Source organism: Dermacentor albipictus, chromosome 4, assembly GCF_038994185.2.
Source record: "Dermacentor albipictus isolate Rhodes 1998 colony chromosome 4, USDA_Dalb.pri_finalv2, whole genome shotgun sequence".
NCBI classification, from domain to species: domain Eukaryota; kingdom Metazoa; phylum Arthropoda; class Arachnida; order Ixodida; family Ixodidae; genus Dermacentor; species Dermacentor albipictus.
The window spans coordinates 44,695,527-44,715,175 of NC_091824.1; the positions used below are offsets into that span (position 1 = coordinate 44,695,527).

At 48.2% G+C, this 19,649-nt stretch overlaps 1 protein-coding gene and 1 long non-coding RNA gene across 2 annotated transcripts in view; one reads left to right on the plus strand and one right to left on the minus strand.

The window, feature by feature from the left end:
• LOC135907157 (uncharacterized) overlaps positions 1 to 19,649 on the plus strand; it is a 54,256-nt gene that overhangs the window by 20,314 nt on the left and 14,293 nt on the right. The window lies entirely within an intron of this gene.
• The window catches only part of LOC135907156 (U-scoloptoxin(01)-Er1a-like), a 37,738-nt gene continuing 30,393 nt past the window's right edge, over positions 12,305 to 19,649 (minus strand). Inside the window, exons 3-4 of the mRNA XM_065438819.2 lie at positions 16,534 to 16,568; positions 12,305 to 14,689 (exon numbers count right to left, since the gene is read on the minus strand). Of these exons, the coding sequence (XP_065294891.2) occupies positions 14,408 to 14,689; positions 16,534 to 16,568 (317 nt within the window). The 3' untranslated portion in view covers positions 12,305 to 14,407. The remainder of the gene's footprint in view (positions 14,690 to 16,533; positions 16,569 to 19,649) is intronic.

Below are 19,649 nucleotides of genomic sequence, written 5' to 3' on the forward strand. Positions count from 1 at the left end.
TATAATTATCTTCACTTGGTGTTGTGATTTCTATCTCAGGCTCTTAAACTAAAGCTATGTTTTGCGAATTGCTGATCTCACTATGAAGTGACGACAGACCGGCCTGCGAGTCTCGAAGGAGGACCCATTGTCTCCCTTTTTAAATTGAATTTATGTATTGTAACCAAGACAATATTGCAAGAAGCATGGCCGCAGTTTATGATATCCTGAATGAATGAATGAATTAATGAAACCACGTTTATTACACATTAAAATGCGCCGAAGACGCTGCGGTGGAAAGGGGAGGGGTGTTATTGCAAAAGGGGAAAGGTAAGGCTGCCTCCGTTTTATTAACGGACGTCCTGGAGGCAGTTAAGTAGGGTCCGCATGACGCTTGTGGCTGTCGCGGAGCCGATCGCCGACGGGTGGTGCCGCAAGGTCCTGGAGGAACAGCAGCAGTGCTCGCCAGAGCTCGATGACATGGTCCGGAGACGTGGTATCCGGGCAAGCCCAAGTCCGGAGAGAAGAAGGTCAGGGTCCCTGCTGTATGGTGTCCAGGGCACGAAGCCTTGGTGGGATGTAGAGGGGGCACTCCTAACAAAGGTGGTTGAGATCAGCACGACATGTGCACATGGAACAGAACCCACTTACGGGTGGTGGTGTGACACCCCTGTGGAAACGGTTCAACAAGTGAGGAGTAAGGAGGGTGCTTGTCTGAATTCTCCGAAGCAAGACTGACTCTCGCCGTGTGAATACCTTCGGTGGAAGCGACGGTATAGAGAGTGCATTGCCCACTGCTGCGAGGTAGGCGGCACGTCGTTGTTTGGTCGCATGCTTGTCTGCCATCGTGTCTGCTACCTCAGGTGTGAGACAGCCTAAACGTCTGTATTCGGTGCCATTTTGGAATGACAAAGGCGGCTCTAGAAGAATTTGTTTCACAAGAACCATCAGTGTACGCTTGATATAACCAGGGTATCGAAAGTGTATATAATATAACGCAAGCTTTTGCGCTGCTAGCACAAACATGTCTCACTTCCAAATGATTCCTTCAACTGAAAGTTCAGTTTTCGGGGCCACGGGTCGTCATGGAGGGTATGAGACATCTGAGATCCAAAATTCGTGGTGTGGCAGTAGGTTTTTGAGCACCTGAATCACTGTGATGATGCTAGCCCTGTCTTTCTGAATAAGCACAATTGCTAGTAGGTGCCTCTTTGGCCGCACTGAAGCGCACAAGAAGTGCCGACAGCTTTCAACCATTTTGATAATAGGAAATGGAGACTGACGTACTTCTGCAATTACTAAGAAACTCGAGGTTGCTCGAAGAACACCTTAACATACTCTAGGGATCCCAGCTGCTAATCGTTGAAGTCTCTCTTTGGACGATTGGGAGATCCCATGTAGAAGTGAAGAGCAAGTGCATTGTGTACTTTTAGTAGTAATGAACCTGACCCTCCTCATGTCATGCCTGCTACGCGGCGAAGAATATGCATTATTGAGTTTATTAGTTCTTCAAGGCGTTTTATGTGACAATTCCAAGATACTTGTCTAGTGTAACACCAATAAATTCGTGCTATTTGACTTCTGTGTACTACTTCTATTCTATTTACTACTTCTATTTTCTACTGCTATTTTACCTTTCCAGAACGTAATCCCTCAAGGCACAGCTGAAAGCCCTTTAAATATCCGCTGGTATTATCAGCTTATGGAGAGTAGTATAGTGCAGGTGAAAATCTCCAGCGGTTAATCCGCCTTATAACACAAGTAAAAATAAACGGACTTCACACACTTTCTTGTGGGGCTTCTTGGCTAGGATTATGAGGAAGGCTTTTTTTCCCTTCGCTTGTTTTAATAATTATTGATGCGCCGTTCAAGAAGCTGGATATTCGCCATAGCGCCTTTCCAGAGACTCCCAGATTTAAAAGTCAACGCAATACATGGACATTGCTGACGGTGTCGAAGGTGCGTTTATTGCCTAAAAAAAAAAAAAACAGCCATCCCGGCTCTGCGAAAGTGGATGTCCGGCGAAGCTGTTGAAAACCACCACTGCAATTCCTGAGGGTGGTATGCAATGCTTTATGACTTTAGAGTAATGGTAGTAGCACTATGCTAGAGCAATGATAGAAATGGTAGTAATCACAGTTTCAACATCATGCCACCGCCCATAGCGTTGCTGGAACAACATCGAAGTCAGTTGGTAGGCTGGTGTCTTATATACGAAAGGCTAGGGACGTCACACCCCATGTCGCAAGCTGGCGTCGTCGCGGCAACTTGCGCAACAGTAATCTTAACCGGGAAACGTATGGGGGAGCGCTACGTGCTTCGCATGGCTATCAAGGGCACCTTAATGTGGTTTGTATGCTTATCTTGAGCTTGTTATTTATTGAAATGTATGCTGTTTTGTATGTTGTATGCATGATTCCAAAGAATGCATGAATTGTTCGCTGTACTTCGTTGAGTATTTTTCGCCTCTGCCTTACGGAGGTATGAGCCATTGATGATGACAGTTTTAGACATGCTGTTCTGTATGTTCCATGCGTGATTCCAAAAAATGCAAGACTGCTTCACTTTGCCGAGTGCTTGTAGCCTCCTCCTTACGGGGTTAAGAGACATCGCATTTTTTAGCTTACTTCCGGGGCTATAAGCCATTGATGATGATAGTTTTCTGTCGATGGACGCCAAAGAATCCCGGGATCCCAGCCATATACACCTTCGCTGTAAAACACCACTATTGTAGCATTTGTCCTAGCTTGTTCATGTTCAACATAGGTAACGATGACCGAGGTTGCATTCATGGTGCACCACCGGCTTCAAAATCCTGCCATGGGATTAGGAAGTCTTTATTTGCTTACACCATCATTGCAGCCTGGTGTCAATCATTTTTTTCATGACCTTATATAAACAGCTTGCCGAACTCACAGTACTCCATTTCGAAGGAGTCGAAATGCAAAAACGCTCGTGTACCGTGCATTAGCTGTGGTATAAGTTAGTCCGGAGACCACACTACGGCGTGCCTCATAATTATATCATAGTTTTTTGGCAAGTAAGACCCCAGAAAGTTTACGAGTGAAATGCGTTAAGCCATGGACAATGCGTGGTACAATGAAATGCGATTGTTCACTGTACTGGAGTGTAAACGGTGGGTTTATGCAGCTTCTCGTCACAGCAAGCCACTGCTACAACATATCACCCAGAAAACGCACCGTCATTTCCCGCGTTTTCTGTTGCTCCCAGGTGGCAACAATCCCGGTACACGAACGCATTTCACCAACATTGACATGCTTGCGAACGTGGAAAAAAAAAGAGAGAAAGAAGAAAAGGCTCGCAGAGTCGTCTGCTGCATCGCAGTGGTTGGAAGCTTATTCTTTCTAACTCACTCCATTGTTCTTGGTTCGGCACCTCAGTGGCCGCAACATCAGTGGCCCTCCTTTGTTGGCCAAGGTGCGCCCCGCACGCCTGTTAGCCGCCGAATTGCATCAGGGATCCGTGCGTGCAGACGGAGCTGACGCGCTCGCCACATTGCGAGCATCTGCTAGGCCTATCGGGCTGTCGACACTGTATACGTTCGCTGCGGAATGCACCGTCCGGGCGCGTTCTTGCGTACTGCGCGGGTGTCTGCGCCTTTTGGGGAGCGCAGATTTGTTGAGTGACCGCTGGCCGCTGTCGTACATTCCCTGTGCAAGTGGTGTGTATATGTGCGGTGCGGAATTGCTTCAGTTTTTTCACTGCAACCCATGAACGAACGAACCGTTAATGGTTTCTGTTGCATGCAGGCCAAGACGTTCTTTGCCAGGCGCCCTTGTTTGCTTGTGGAGAGATTATTCAAGATCCTGGGTTTTTGTTATAGTTTTGGGAAAGCATACTCTTAGTGCGTGATAAAGGAATGCTAAGAAGGTAATAAGGAAGTTTAAACTGATAAAGTGTTATTTCAAAACACTACTTTCCTTACTTTTGTGGCGATAGATGGATTACCAGAAGAGTAAATGGCGGCCAAACATCTCAATGGGGCCCCTTTGGGATCAAACTTACTAGAATGATAGTGTTTGAAAATTGCACATAGAACTAAATCTTGCGTTATCTAAACGTTAACTAAATTTTGCGTTATATTAAGAAGCAAGCTGTCAGTCTTTGGTCAGTTTTTTAAGGTAACTTGTCTGAATTGCCGCACCGCAGCCTTTAGAGTCATAGGCACTCATAGAATCTTTCAAGAAAGCTTTTTCAACAAAGGACTTGTTACTTTCTTTGATTACCTCATTCTTTCCTTGTCTCTATCTCGCTATTTGTATTTGTGTGTTGTGTGTGTTGAGTGTGCAGGTATCTCTATTCTGCTTTCACTGCGTCATCACCTCCAGCGCTTCTATGGACTTCCCCATGTGCTGTCACGGTGTCAGACCTCCAGTGACATGAGTCGTACCCACCCACCAATGACCGCCGCGACTGATACTTCCGCTGATACAACTGATACAGCAACGGCTGGTTGGTATTGCATTTAGGCAATGAAAAAAAAATTGTTAAATGAAAACCCATTCTTTTTCTGAACTCCGTGTAAATAGAACTACGATATTACGGGAAAGCTGAAAGGGACGCCCAATCTAAACAGCATCGAGTTGCGCATCAGTGTTTACCTTTTTCGGGTTTTATCGACCGTTGTCCGCGGTCTCGCCAAGGTAGGTTTTGTTGGTGCCGTGGTCGCTGTGGTAGCTACGGTAGTCGTGGTTTTTGTGGCTCTATCGTGGTCGTGGATGGTGCACTTTTTTTGTGTTGGCAATGTTTGTGAGCTGTGAGTTTGCACCTTTCTATACCCATCTCCCTTCTCTCGCTTCTCCCTTCCCCCAGTCAACGCCACCTAGATAGCACAAGGCCTGTTTACTCCGATCCATGACGTCACGCTACCTGGCCCCTAATTTCCATTGACAAGGCTGGCGTGATGAAAGCGGTGACGTCAAAATCACTGTTTCCTAGTCGGGAGCGTCCCTATTAAATTCTATGGCAGTCGGGCCAGGTAACATGACGTCATGGATTGGAGTGAAAAGGCCTTGTGCTATCTAGGTGGTGTTGCACCAGCGTAGGGTAGCCAACGTTGCTTGGGCCGAAAGGGTCGCTCCTCGTGAGGGGCCATCCTAGAACTCGGGCCTGCCAGGTCATAAGTGAGCAGAGTCTCAATAAAGTTGTTACCACCAACCGGACTCTTTACTGGTTAACATCCCTGCCTTCCTTATATCTACATTTCTTTCTCTCTCTTTCTCTCTTTCCGATGGCGGCATCGAAAAGCCCGCACAAATTAAAGCGCTCACGCTGAAGACAGATGTCGAAGTTATCGATGACTTCAAGAGTGGTTGCTACGTTAAAATGACATTTTTTTTACTGCGTTTCATGTTGCTAGCTCTAGTCAGCGGCTGCGCGCAAACAGAAACTTTGTAAGCTTTGTAACCAAATCTGCTGCACCTATCACCTGCTTTTGCCAATAAAGTAGCTGGCGCTTTCAGAAGACCATCTTGTCTACCCTTGAGCTCAATCTTTCGGCTAACGGAACTCCTGATAAATGGAACTTCCATTTAACGAGAGTCCACTGTATATCATCATCACCTTCTTCTTATCATCCTTCCTGTTAGTATAGGTAGATACAAGAAGTGCTGCTCTTTTGCGAATTCTCTCGCTAATACGTCGACTCATACACATCAGCGAAGAAATCATATGAATGTCTTCGGGCGTGCATGCGTGCGTGTGTGAATGCGTATGGAAACGCGCACGTGTCCTTGTGTGCATGTTTGTGGGTGTGTGCGCAGGCTCCTGTCGATGTTTATGTGGGATGGCGCTCCAAATTGGACGCGGATTTCAACGCTGCCTCGCCTTCATGCACCGCGTTATACATATACGCACGCGAAAGGCTGAATATAAAGTACTCGTGTATTTAGTGCAAAAATGTCCCTCTTTTCTTCCCGTTAAAATATCCTTCTGCGAGTGCAAGCGGCGGCCGATCGACCGCTGTGACCCCATCCTCTCCTACGCAGCGGAAAGCGTCTCAGGACGTCGCCGTAAAACACGGACCACATTCGCCTACAAGTGGCCCCAGGCGTCGTGACCAGCGGCGCAGCAACGCCTCCTAGATGACGAAGCGACTGATGAGCTCAGAGTCGTGACGTCGTGCTTGTTGGACGAAGCTTTAAATCAATGAGCATGCAGCGCTATGAGGACAGGTGGCTATAATGAAGAATGTTTAGACCACATCTCAATAGAGTGTATGCTTTGTGTGCGCAGTATGCCTTTTTATTTTACGCTCTTCTGGCCTCTCCTTCTAGCGCATTTTGTTCCTGTCGCGCCCTTTCCCCAAAACACAAGGTATCTCCACACCGACTAATCTGCCTGCTCTCTTTCACCTACTTTTCTCTCTCTTCCCCTTGCTCGCTTTTGAGTGCTTTGAACGCACGGGTTGTCAGTGCCCCGGCGTGATGACATGGCTTCGAGATTCTAGGCCTCTCGTTAATCGCGGAGGTGATGAGCACATGTGGACACACCCATCGGGTCACTGCGAAGCACCAGCGATTGTGTACTCTGCGCGAATCGATTGCGTATGCAACAAGAGCGCGATTTGTACTCGTGGACTGCGCACCGACGTGACTATCGCGGAGCTGAGAGTCATTGAACGCTCGGCACGACTGGTCCTGTGGCTGGCGATCGTGTTTGCGTTGCTGTTGTCTTCTTGCCTCATAGAGCAGCCACTTGTTCTCTTTGATTTTAGCTGGCTCTGTGTCTTCCATCACGCCATATATGCGGACGATATCACGATCTGGGCACCGGGCGGATCACTAGCCATGCTCGAACACTCGTTACAAAGCGCTTTGGAGGCTACCGAAGATTTTCTTTCAAACACGGGCCTTGAACTCTCCCCCGCTAAATCAGAGCTACTGTTATACCGCCAGTCCAGACAGGGGGTCAGAAATCTTGCGCTTCTGGAAACTCTGCCGATAGAAATTCGAGCTAAAAATGGGCATCCCATACCAAGGAACGACTCGGTCAAAATTCTAGGTCTCCTCATTGATGCAAGGGCTGTAACTCGACGGCCCTCAACAGGCTCACTGGAGAGGCTAATAAAGTCCTAAGACTTGTAGCCCGCGTCTCAAGTCGAAGAGGCGGTCTCAAAGAGGACAATTTGCTCAGAGCTTATCAGGCATTCTTCCTGAGTCATGTCATCTACATCGCGCCGTACCTTAATTGGGGTAAAGTAGGAAAAGCCAAGCTCGACTCCCTAATCAGAACTGGCCTCAAGCGCGTGCTCGGCTTTCCGCAGTCCACAAGCACTGAGAAGCTGCAGGAGCTAGGACTCCATAACACCATAGATGAGCTAATAGAAGCTCACACGGCGGCTCAGATAATGAGACTTTCATCCACTAAGCCAGGGATAAAAATTTTAGAAGAAGCGGGAATCCAACCCAGACATGAACCAGAGACCAAAATTAGTTTGACCCGGGAAACCAGAAGTCGCATCACGGTTGTCCCCATCCCGCGAAACACCCACCCAGTGCATAATGAGGGCAGAAGATTCACAAGAGCCAAGTCCATCCTTAAAGAGCTCAATCAGCAAAAACTAGATGCCCTCTTTGTCGATGCTGCCAGAGAGAGTGAGAGAAAATAATGCAGAGAAAGGCAGGGAGGTTAACCAGAGGTAGTTCCGGTTGGCTTCCCTGCGCAGGGGGAAGGGTTAAGGGGGATAGAAAGAGAAACAGAGTGGAATGGGAAGATAGAAAGAAAGGAAGACAAGCACGAACAAAGCGCGTATACTACACAGCGGTAGGGGGCGGCATTCTTAGTCTGTCGTGAAGCCCCGTGGACCGCAAGAACCTTAAGACGGGGATAAGTTCGCTGTCTCGGTGGCAGACGTGGGGGGCAACTTGGTCAATGCAGCCTCTGTTTATACGAAGTTTGCCCATGTGGCGGAGGAAGTGGTGATCGCTCTGGCTTTTCATAGCTCAAAAGTTCCCGCTATCGTCTTCTCGGACTCGCGCACGGCGGTTAGATCCTTCTCGTCCGCTATTATATCTGAACAGGCGAACAGTATTGTGCTTAAACCATTTCAAAGGACTAGGGAGAGCAGCGAAGGAGGATACCAAATCTCGTGGTTCCCAGCCCATCTAGATAGCTCAACTAACCCGCTTGGATGTAATCCTAACGAGCAGGCCCACCGGAGAGCGCGCGACTTCACGCACCGCGCTGTCGCGGGTAGCCAGGCATGGAACGAGGTCAACATCCACAAAGATCCATTATGTACTTTCCACGAAATTGTTTCCCATTATCGACCAGGCTGGAGGACATTTCCACCCCCTCACCCCAAATTGAACAAACCTCAGGCTACCACAATCAGACTCCTGCAAACCCGTTCGTATCCCACTCCTCGATCCCTTAACAAGATACATCTTGAACACTCACAGTTATGCCCCAAATGTGGTCATGACTCGTGCTCTTTTGACCACATGCTCCGGCTGTGCCCAGCCCTTAACGCCTCTCCACCCATCACGAAAGAACAATGGCAGGAATCTCCCAAGAGCAGCAATCTCAACATTCAACTCCAGGCTGTCCAGAGGGCCCACGAAATTGCGGCGGGGCTTGATCTCCCGGTCCCATCGTGGGCGGAGCCACCGACTTGATCTTCGGGAGCCTTCGGTTCTGGCTCCCCAAGATCTCAGTCCCTCAGGAATCAAATAAAGTTCTTGTCATGTCATGTGCGGCTACCATTTGAATGGCCCGTAATCGGGAGTCACTGTGTATCTGAAACTGCCTCGGAAGTGATGTTGGTCCACAACCAGCATGACAGGTTCATGGATTGTTTTGCGAAAGCTTATCCACGTTCGAGATAAGCAGTATCGAGGTGCAAGGCTACACGGACCTTTTACCCCACGTTTACTTTAGAGATCAAGACGATATAATAGGGCATTCTCAGAGAATGCATGCAAAGTGATGGTCATTTCTTTGTCGGAAATTATGTTGACTGTAAAAAAATAGAGAGCAGTTCTTCTGCTGCCACGTACGCTAGAAAAGAAGAAAGACACACATGAATGAACAGTCCCGCTTTCCTTATTACGAGTGATAAGAACTGGGACTATAATTTTTTGAGCTATGGCCTTCGCTCAATGCCGGGATGGCTGGATTTACATGGGTTGTGTATAAATGATGAGCGTTCCGTAAATTATTGTATGCTGTCTGTTTCAAGGAGAAAACATAGCTTTGTGCATCAGAGTGTTGAACCGAACCCGAACGGAAAACCATGCCCGAACCCCAACTTTGGGCAGAACTGAACCAGAAAGCGAACCGGTATTTTGGAATGTGCCTCAACGCAAACTGAACCTGAACCCAAAGAAATAGTACCGGTCACGGGTTCGGATGAAATGGTTCTAGCACATAAAGTGACAACGGGCGATCAACATTTTGCACGATTGTTCGAATGACTGCTTCATTCAGCACACCTCACTAGCAGGTTCTACGACTCACAAGTTGCGTTGTGTGTCTCAATGGGTATAGATGACGGGTATTTGCGGATATGTATAGATGACGGGTATGTCTAGACGTGCGGGTATGGGTATACGGACACCTCGGCAGAGACGCTCGCACTTCTAAAGCCGATCATGCCAGCTGTGTTCCGCGACTGACAAGTTGTTTTAGGGGCTCCGCGGAACGAACATTTCTGGTGGAGCTCCCAAATCGCCCGTTAGGGGAATTTGTTCTTAAATCTAGATAAACTAGTCAACACTAGATAAACGCTGATGAACGAGAAACACTAGTACACCGCCTGCATCTTGGTACTGCAGTTACGCGGCACTTATACAGGATAAAACGTGCCTCTGGTCCGCAGTGTTCTTGTGGCGATCCAGACGAAGATGTACATCATCTCCTCCTCAAGTGCACAAAACATGATTCACCACTAAGGGCATTGCAAGCCACTTTGTCGCTTGCAATGCCCTTTGCTCTTGCAATGCCCCTTGCAATGCTCTTTACATAAAAGGCTATTCAATCTACAAAAGATGCCTGGTGCATGGCCAACAGCGGGCCTTCAGAATAGAGCACTTCTTCCTTTGAAAACGTTTTTCGAACACGCATACATTTTTGGGAAATATTAAGTTTCAGTTAATCCTAATAAACTAAATGAGCGATATAAATGTGTTCAAGACTGATTTATGTGGTGATCGTGTTTTTTTACGCTATGTGTAATTACTGGTGTTCCATATTTTACAGTGTGATTGCTTGTGTTATGCGCTTTGTCCATTCAAAATATTTGGCTTCATATGTACGCGTGTGGGTATGCTGCACTCATGGCCAAAACTTTGTGATTCATGTACTGTTGGACTGGGTTGCTTTTTCTACATCTGATGTTCTACTGGGTGCCATATTTGTGACATTATTCACTCTTTTTTTGCACATATTTGTTTCCTTTGCTAAGTGACAGGGAAGTAGCCGGTGCCGCAATAAAGGCGCCAACCTCTCCTAATAACCATTTCAATAAAAGGAAAAAAACACGGGTAGCGGCAAAGAGAGGTCCTCGAGGAGGGATATCAACGAGCTCAGCTGCATGACTTATTGTAAGCTTAACACTGCGATCACTAATGAATACCGTCGCCTTTTGTCGCGTGTCAACGTTCAACAATACGTTTGGCGCTGCGCCAAGCAGAGTACAAAGCTATTCAAGTTACATAAAATCATTCGTGGGGCCTAATGTGTGCGCTTTTGACTTCTTTGTCCTTCCTAAGCCAGCGCAGGACTATGCATCACGTGTAGATGTGCAAGAAAGGCAGAACGTTTGGTTCAGCATCGTTCAGAAGCATCACAGTCCTCACCTGCTTTAAAAAAATGCAGAAAACCGAGCACAATGTCAAATGCTGGTCTCTTTCTTTGCTACGGACTAGAAGTTTAAGTTGTAATTTATGTAATATAACGTGAATTCGCGTTGCCTTCGACACCATAAATCGCATGCCATGGTTTGCTCACCACCAGTTTTGTAGTATAAACCTCAAGCAAAGCTGAAGTTAACTGACCCTGCTGCTGTCAAAGCAACGAGTGTGGAATCTACGCACCCCTTGCACTGACGCAGGTATTCTCACAAACTACCCCTGTTTCCAATATACGCATCGAAATTTCCGCGTAACTGTGTACTTCATTTGTAAACTTCTACCTCCTCTTGATGGACCATAGATGTACCGAATGCTGGGCCAGCTGGCATTCCCCACTGACGAAGAATCATCATGTCGTGTCGTATTCCTTCCTCGTCCCGGTCTTTTGCCGCATTATTCTTCGTCAGTCTTGATGAAACTTGTCCATGCAGCATGTGAAGCAGCGTACAGTACTGTGCAGCATATCGCCATGGGGCAGCATAAAATAGACTGTGCCGAACCAGTTCTCGAACCGGTTCAGTCTTGCGAACTGGTTAGCACTGTTATAATGTTTTGTTCCTCCCAACCGGAACTGCACCGGAATGAAAGTGGAGTGCGTTGAACCCGAACCCCAACCGAAACGGTATCTTTTTTTTTGGTTCGACACCCTTTTAGGCATTGCTTCGTCCAGAAATGCTGACATGTGCTTTTATATGTCATTACTGTTGCTGACGTCAAAGTGACAGTCACTAAAATAACAAATCAACTATCCATTATTCCCTCCTTATGCTGTTGTGTTGCGTGCATTGTATGCATGATAAGGTTTTATTGTTAGTTTTCTACCTAATTATAACCGTTGTACCGTGGTAATTTACGTTCCCCATACTTTTCCAAGGCTCCTATGCTATCATAATCTGTTCTGTACATCCCCCCCCCCTCCCAACCTCCTGCCCTAAGTAATTAATACTTTCTCCGAGGGCCTCTACGGGCATTTTGAATATTACAAATAACTATACAAATATACAACAAATTTTACGTCAATATTTTAATTCATATGTATTGCCATAACTAAATACAGTCCATTTGTACACAAGACGACAGAAACATAGTGATGTATAAATTTCTGGCAGGAATACGTGTTGCAGTTTAGCTCGTAAATTTATCGGTTAACTCCCCCCTTCCTGTCCCCCCCCTTTTTTTCATTCACGCTACAAGGCGTGAAGTGTAAAAGGAAGAATCTATTGTTAGACAAACAGCTCGGCACTTCTGCCAGAACTCTGCCGTTGATATTGCGCGCCATGTAACATACCGCATAGCCAGTTTCTCTATTACTTGGTCAGTGACAAGCGTCGGCTTCTTCACAAGAAAACCATTCAGACAATACTATCCACCTGTAAACAGCATCCTAAACGAGCCGTAAGAGCTGCCGTGGCTTAGGAATGCTTGAAAAGGAAGTAAAATGGCACAACACCTTGTACAACTAACATTTGGTTTATTGTCTTATGTACACGACATAAAACACACACAATGAACATCATATTCTGCCATTTTTTTCTTGTGAAACACGAAACTACACACATGCATTTGCTGTTTTTTTTTAGCTTCCTGGGACTAATGCTTTGTCTTATACAGTACGCGACAATATAAACATTGCATGTGTCGGGCACACAGAATCTCTTATGTACACCGTGATGATTTACGACCGTCATTTGTCCCTCGTTTACAGACGGCGGCATTGACCGCTCTTTTCTCACGCAGGTAAAAGCATATAACTTAAAAGTTTGCATGTATATGTGCGAGCATGGAGCGCGTGTGTGATAAACTATGTCAAACGAAAACGCGTCATGGGTTGAAATGAAAGGACACACTTGAAAACGCAATCCTTAGTTATCTATCTCTTCCGGATTTTTGAAAGGTTGTTTAATTGCCTCGAAAACAGCACCGCAAGCGACAATTTATGCTCAAAAAAACAATTCCTGTACGTAATTCGTAAATCTTGAGGCAGAAAAACGACTATAGGTCATGCAAATTTCTTCACGCAAACTAACAAGAGTATGTCGGAGAATAGAAAGGAGGGGTGAGGAAGGGTTTGGTGAGGGTCTAGGGCATGGAGTGATCCGACGAGGCTGTTGGTCTGCAAACTGCAGCTCAGTTTTGCCAAATCTATATATATCCAGGAATAGTCAAAGGAGCACCTCTTAGTACTCTTTTCTGATATCGTTAAACCCATTTCATACGTGGTACCGGAATGATCAGCGCTTATTTCTTACAAGGTTTGAGTTTTGCCTGACACCGGAGAACACTGCCATAGCCTACGTTGAGACCGCTTGAAACTCCGTCTGTTCACTCCGGAGAACGGCGCAGCTAAATGACACGGGGCACGGTGATTTCGAGCGCGCATGCCCCTGCAGTGCACCGACGTGACGCGTTCAGCCTAATGACAGAGCGGGATTGCTTAACGGGCTACCCCGGCGCACGCGGATGCCAAGCCGGCGTACTCCCGAGCCTTACGCAATTTACTTTCGGCGTTCATTCAGGGTAGCTTGAGGGACAGGGCTCTAATTTTCCTGCGCACGAGCGGCAGCGACGAAGCCAGTGATTGTCAAGAGATGGTGAAGCCCAGGCGCTCTGGGATCGATGTTAGTGCTGGCAGAAGGCTGCAAGTGCGTGCGCCGCGCAATTAGGCCCCTGACTGACATTTACCGGAAATGAATTTGGGCACGGCGCGTTTTCCGTTGGCTCGGCGCAGCCCGGCGCGGTCAAGCAGGGCCCATTATCGCTGACCTAGACTCACGTCATGCGACGGCGTTGTCATCGTCTCACTGCAACCTCGACGCTGTGACGTCGGTTGTCGTTGTGGACGCTTACGATGAGCGCCACGAGGAAGGGGTCGGTGCCGCGTCTTGTGGGAGCAAGCCGGAAGCTTGCCGTGCCTTCCCGAGACCTTATCCTTTACAGCGCAGCGTTGCGACGTCGATCGATGTTTAAAACTGCCGTTAAAGCTTAGTCCTGCGTGTAAGTCGCGCTTGTGCACAGGAGGTGCTCCGAGGGTACAACCGGTACCCACTTAAGTGACAGGTTATGGCGGTGCGGCTTCGTAAACTTCCTGGGCGAGGAATGAGCTCTGATCATCGGTAAATTTTCTTCGTTCTTGTTTTTAACTAAGTCGTGCATTCTTCCTTGCAACTGACTATACCACGCACGCAGCGTTCATTTCTTAGCGAATCAGTCCGAAACGGTGTTTCTTGTTCTTTTTTTTTTTGTTCCACGGACAATTTTGTCCGCGAAGGCAACACTATGAATGCTACCTTGCTGAGGCATCTGCCTGCAACCGATCTTCTCAGAAGCCCGTGTTTGGGGTGAACTCAAAGGGCGGCCTGGTTGAGATTTTGGGGAACGCGTTCGGTAAAATGAGCTGGGATGGGGACTGGCTTGCCACAGGGATCAGGGGCGTGAAAAGGGTCTGGGAGGGAGGCCGTTCTATCAGGTGTCAAGGGGATGGGGGCGGGGGGGGGTGGCAGTGTAAGCGGGAAGGGTGGAACCGTGCGCACTGTCGAATCTAGCTATCTGACAGACTAGGCCTTGGCGTTGGTTGGCGGCTCCGTCTCGTAGGTCAGGTCGTTGAGGTAGTAGAAGTTGGGAGAGTCCGCGCAGTTGACATTGTACTCCCAGTCGCAGACCCGGTACCGCTGGTTGAAGGCCGTGTCGTTGGCGCAGATGTGCGGCACACGGCGACCGTAGGCGTCGCACATGTGGAAGATCTTGCAATCGAACTCCATGTCGGCGTAGAAGCCGATCGGCTTGTCGCTGCAGTCGAAGTGGAATTCGACGTCCGGAAACTCTTCCCATCTCTTCGCCTGCGCCAGCAAGAGGAAAACGCGGGGAATTCAAGATTAGTACGCATGACAGTGAGCCCTTGCTTTCTGCGTCATCCTCAGTCAATGCCTAGGCGCAAGTGCTATGACTCGCATTCACAAAGACAAATGTACAGAGGAAAGGTTTACGCGTTGGGAGCGGAAGCCCACTAAAGGTGATGGCAAACAAGTTTATAACAGAGGCGCAAGTCAATGGAAAAAAAAATAATCACGACGTGAGGAAGAATTCGTGAATCGTGCCCCTCGCGATCATTGTTATGGGCCTCGCTTTCAGCAGAATGTGCAACGCCGCATATGCTACACGGGTTTTGCGCAAAGAGTAAGCTCAACGTTATAGGCTTTCGTGAGCCTGATCGCGTAAGTTCTCCAAGGGTCACGTTCTCGTTCTCTTCCCACCGTCCGCATTAGACAATCGGCCCCTGGCCAAAGCTTGTTCAAAGAGGCCCGCCCGGCCACGGCAATCTCAAACGCATTTTCGCTCCTCCGTTCCCATCGCGCTTCTCGGTCGCCGCTGCCAGGAACATTCAATTTCGCGCCGCGCGATCTCTCTCGCCGAGCGCGACAATGGAGCGCGTCGGAACGATATCCAACGGCTGCTGCGCGTGTACACACAGAGAGGCACCACCGTTTGACCCATCGGCGCCCGCCAGGTCGCCCCAGTGCCGTTCTTCAATACCCCGGGTTGCCGTGGCGAATCGCGTCTCGGCCGGCTCTGCCGCAACAATGGCGAGGGTTTTGCCCGCGCGCCTCGTCCTCTCTCCCGGCGCGCTTGTGGCGATTCCATTGAGCGCCAAGGCTGTATACGACGACTCGATGCAGAGACACTGCGCGCGTCAGCGTCGCGAACGTAGAACTGCAACGTTGCGCGCGCGGCCCTGGGGGGGTTGGAGTTTAGGGGGGTGCGCACCTACCCCCCCCCACCCCCCCCCGTTGGGCCCGCGCGCCATTAATCCCCGCGAGCCGCCAGCCGAGAGAGATGTGCGCACACACAATGTCAGTATCAAGGCAGTTTGGCAGCCATCGTGCCCCCGTAGGCACCCGCCGCTGCTTGTGACTGTTGCGGCCGGCGCAGTTATGGGCCGTCGGAGGGGGAGCGGGGGAGCTACCTGTGTCCGTAAATCACAGAGGGGAAGTGCGCGCGTCGGCGTGTGGTATTTGGCAAGTACGCGCGCGCCCGGCGGCGGACTCTTCCTTGCTTCAGGCTGCGGATGTATTAGCTTACGTGTGACGCTCAAGGACAGCACATTTCCCATCCCGCCGGGTGATAATTTTATGGAACTGGCAGCTTCAAAGTCTCCTGCTGCTTTACGGCATTTTCGTAAGCGGAATACTAACTGTGTTATACCGCCTATGCGCTTTGCTATTGTGGCTTGGAGCTCTTGAACATTCGTTTACATCTTTGCTTTCTGATCTCTCTCTCTCTCTCTCTCTCTCTTTATTGTTTTCGTCGTTTTATCTTGTTCCTCATTCCTAAACTGAGAGGCTCACTTTCGCGCCTGAAATTTTGACGATCTCGGGAAGAGAGATTGCGCGATTCATTTGGTATTGAGGATAATGTGTTCGTGATGTCGAGATACTGATCACTTTCACGACTGCAGTGGGAAGCAAAACTCAATTCAATGCCCGGCACGTTTGGACCGCGACCAAACATTGAAAAGAGTCGAGTGTCATTAGGGTTCCTCTTTTTTCTTTTAGATGCTTTATGTGATGCTTTATGACTCGTGCTTGCACTTTTCTTTATTTTACTGCTAAATATGCACTGGCACATTGCGCACAGAGTCATAGCGCCATTGCGATTCAGCAATTATCGAAAATCGTGTACTCACCCTGTGAAGCGACTTTCCGCACACTAGGTAGAGAGCTGAAAGGAAAAAAAAAATTGAAGAAAGGTTTGTTAGCTTCAGTTGCAATATTCACGCTGACTCCTTTACCAAAAAGACTACAAAAATGCAATGCAAGTTTGATATTGGTAACACAATACCTCGTACTTCAAGGTTAAAATCAATGAGATGCCGTCAACCTACGCTGCATGTAAGCAGCACTTTTTTTGTCCTTGTTTGTTTTTTCGCTCTCTCTTCGCCGTTTTGAAACGGTATGGCCTCTTGTAGATAGGCACTGCCATGAGGCCTGGCATTCTGAAAAGCTAACACCTACTTGCACAAAGCACTTCGTACACTATAGGTCGCCTTAAGAATAGATTCCAAGCAATCGGAACACTTATGGGAAGTCAACCGGAAATCGTATCATTAGCCTTAGAAAGTTAGAAACATTTCACACGAACGAATGGCTACGTGAATTCTGGCCCCATCTTTTAAAGAAAACAAAGCAAATTGGACCCTTTAATCAATTGAACCTCAATTTTTTTGACGATCCCCGGTGTATTACATCAAGTTAATCACCAAATATCTAATTCTCCCTTTTGGCCTGTAACAGAGATTTCAAGTCCGATTCGCACGTTTCCATCTTTCTGAGGGTGAGCCATTCTTGTTACATATGTAAATGAAGTAAATGAAGCAGCTGGTCTAGTGGCGGCTTGCTGGTAACGTAAGCATCGAAGACAAGAAAGAGAAAAGTAGGAAAGAGAGAATGGCACTCGAAAAAAAAAAGAGAAAAGTTCGACGCCGTCCTCGCAGTCAACACAGCAGCCAGAATGCATAAATCGGCCGTACATAAGCGACAGCCGGCGACCTTCGCACATTCCGGAACGCGCGTCAGTGTTGCCCACGGGTAGTAACAGCGGACAAGTGAAGCCACGACGATGGTATCGCGAGCTTGCCGACTCGTTGAGCGCAGAGCTGTTCTTACCGTGGCTTTCGTTATGCCGGAGCCGCTCGCATTCAAGAACGTGGCTTGCATTACAGCAGCCGCGCAGCCCTATAGGAAACGGCAAGATGCCATTCGTGCACCATGTTCAGAATCGTAATGACTCGCCGCGGTGGATCGAAGGTCTATGGCGTGTCCTGGTACTCGTCGCGAGGTCACGGGTTCGAGTCCCCGCAGCGGCGAACGCATTTGAGTGATCAGCGGGGTGCAAAAAAAAAAAAATGCTCGTGTGTCATGCCTTGGGTAGGTCGGAGAACAACCGGTGCTCGAAAATATTCCGGAGTAGTCCGGTACGGCATCTCTCGTCGGCCGCGTGCTGCGTTGGGACGTTCAACGTCGTAATTTAATTTTTGGCAACAACAGTATACGCCACTGTTGCCTGCGTGATGAAAATATCAGTGCACATTCTGTGGAACTGTTCATGCTTCTCCTCTCGCGTGCTCTGCGTATAATAGTTCCAGTTTGCTTAGACGACAGACCATTGTCTGAACTAAAGATCCTGGAGCCGCGTTTACAAAGGGTTACAATGTGTGCACCATTGTGTTGGTCCGTCGCCGTCGCTAAAAATATGTCCAGCATGAGGACTAGCTGGAATTTGCAACAATGGTAACGTTAGAACGTTTATGGATATGGGCCTTGATACCTTGGCCAAGGATCTAACCTTGGCTAGTATATGCTCAAGGCGACCGAAGCGCTAATGCGCTTCTTGAAGGTACCAGGAATACATACGAATGCTTCTTACTATACGTTACTTGCCGCGGTAGCCCAGTGGCTATGGTGTCGAGCTTCTGATGGCGAGGTCGCGGGTTCGTCTAAGGCCGCACCTCGATGGGGGTGAAATGCGAAAAAAAAAAAAACGCTCGCATACTTAAGTTTAGGTCCACGGTAAGGGAACCTTAGGCGGGCAAAATTAAACCCGGTGTCCCCTACTGCGTCGTGTATCATCAGATCGTGGTTTTGGTGCCCAACATCCCATAGTTTAATCTGACTGTAATAGAGTGAACATTCATTTGCGGGCGGAGCGCACTGAGTGTCCTTCTTGTCCTCTCTTTCCCCGTTTTCACTTTGCCAACCAGCAGGTTGCAGAACCATAATAATAATAATAATAATATTTGGGGTTTTACGTGCCAAAACCACTTTCTGATTATGAGGCACGCCGTAGTGGAGGACTCCGGAAATTTAGACCACCTGGGGTTCTTTAACGTGCACCTAAATCTAAGCACACGGGTGTTTCCGCATTTCGCCCCCATCGAAATGCGGCCGCCGTGGACGGGATTCGATCCCGCGACCTCGTGCTCAGCAGCCCAGTTTCAAAACCAGGCCTGACCATTTGGAACCTGGTTGCTTTTCTCTCTCTCGCTCACCCTCCCTCTCTAAGTGTCGCACTGAATTAAGGCTCTTAATTTGCTGTAACGAAGATTGATTTCCCCATTTATAACTGTGAAGAGTTAGCGTTGCTTAGAGTGTACCTCGCTCTTTGAAGCAGCGATGGACTCGTAATTAAAGAGCCTCAAAGAGCGGATTGACATTATCCGCCTGCAAGTAGTGGAAAACGTAATGTTTAAGTCAAGCTCGGTGCTTCCCTGCAGCGGTTTTGTCCTTGCAGCGGGGGGTGCTCTGCAGTGAAGCTCCCTTTACTCGGGTCTCCCATGGCTCTGAAGCCATGCTGCTAAGGCTTATAAAATTCTAGTTCTCCGGTGTGTACCTACGTAAGGCAAAATAAAGAACTGATAGAGGCATTTGGAGGACGTTTTGTAACAGAGGGAGCTCGCCAGCGGCCTCGACTTCCATGTGCTGGACTTCAAGCCCACTAAATACACACCTTCGTTATTATTATTATTATTTCTGTGTCGTTACGATATCAGTGGGAGGAAGCATGCCGTGTATGCGTTTAGTGATACATGCCAAGCCTAAATGTTTGCGATACAGCGTCTAGCAAATAGAACACGTAGGGAAGTTTTTATTAAGCTTTAGAATTGCATTACTGAAAATCCACTCATTAGGTTAAGGCACTTGGGGTACATTTGAGCGACGCTCTCGAAGGGGCCCGCACAATATAAGGTGGTTGTACTCTAAGATCGGCTTGAAGCCTTCACCACACCATGCGCGCACTTAAGAG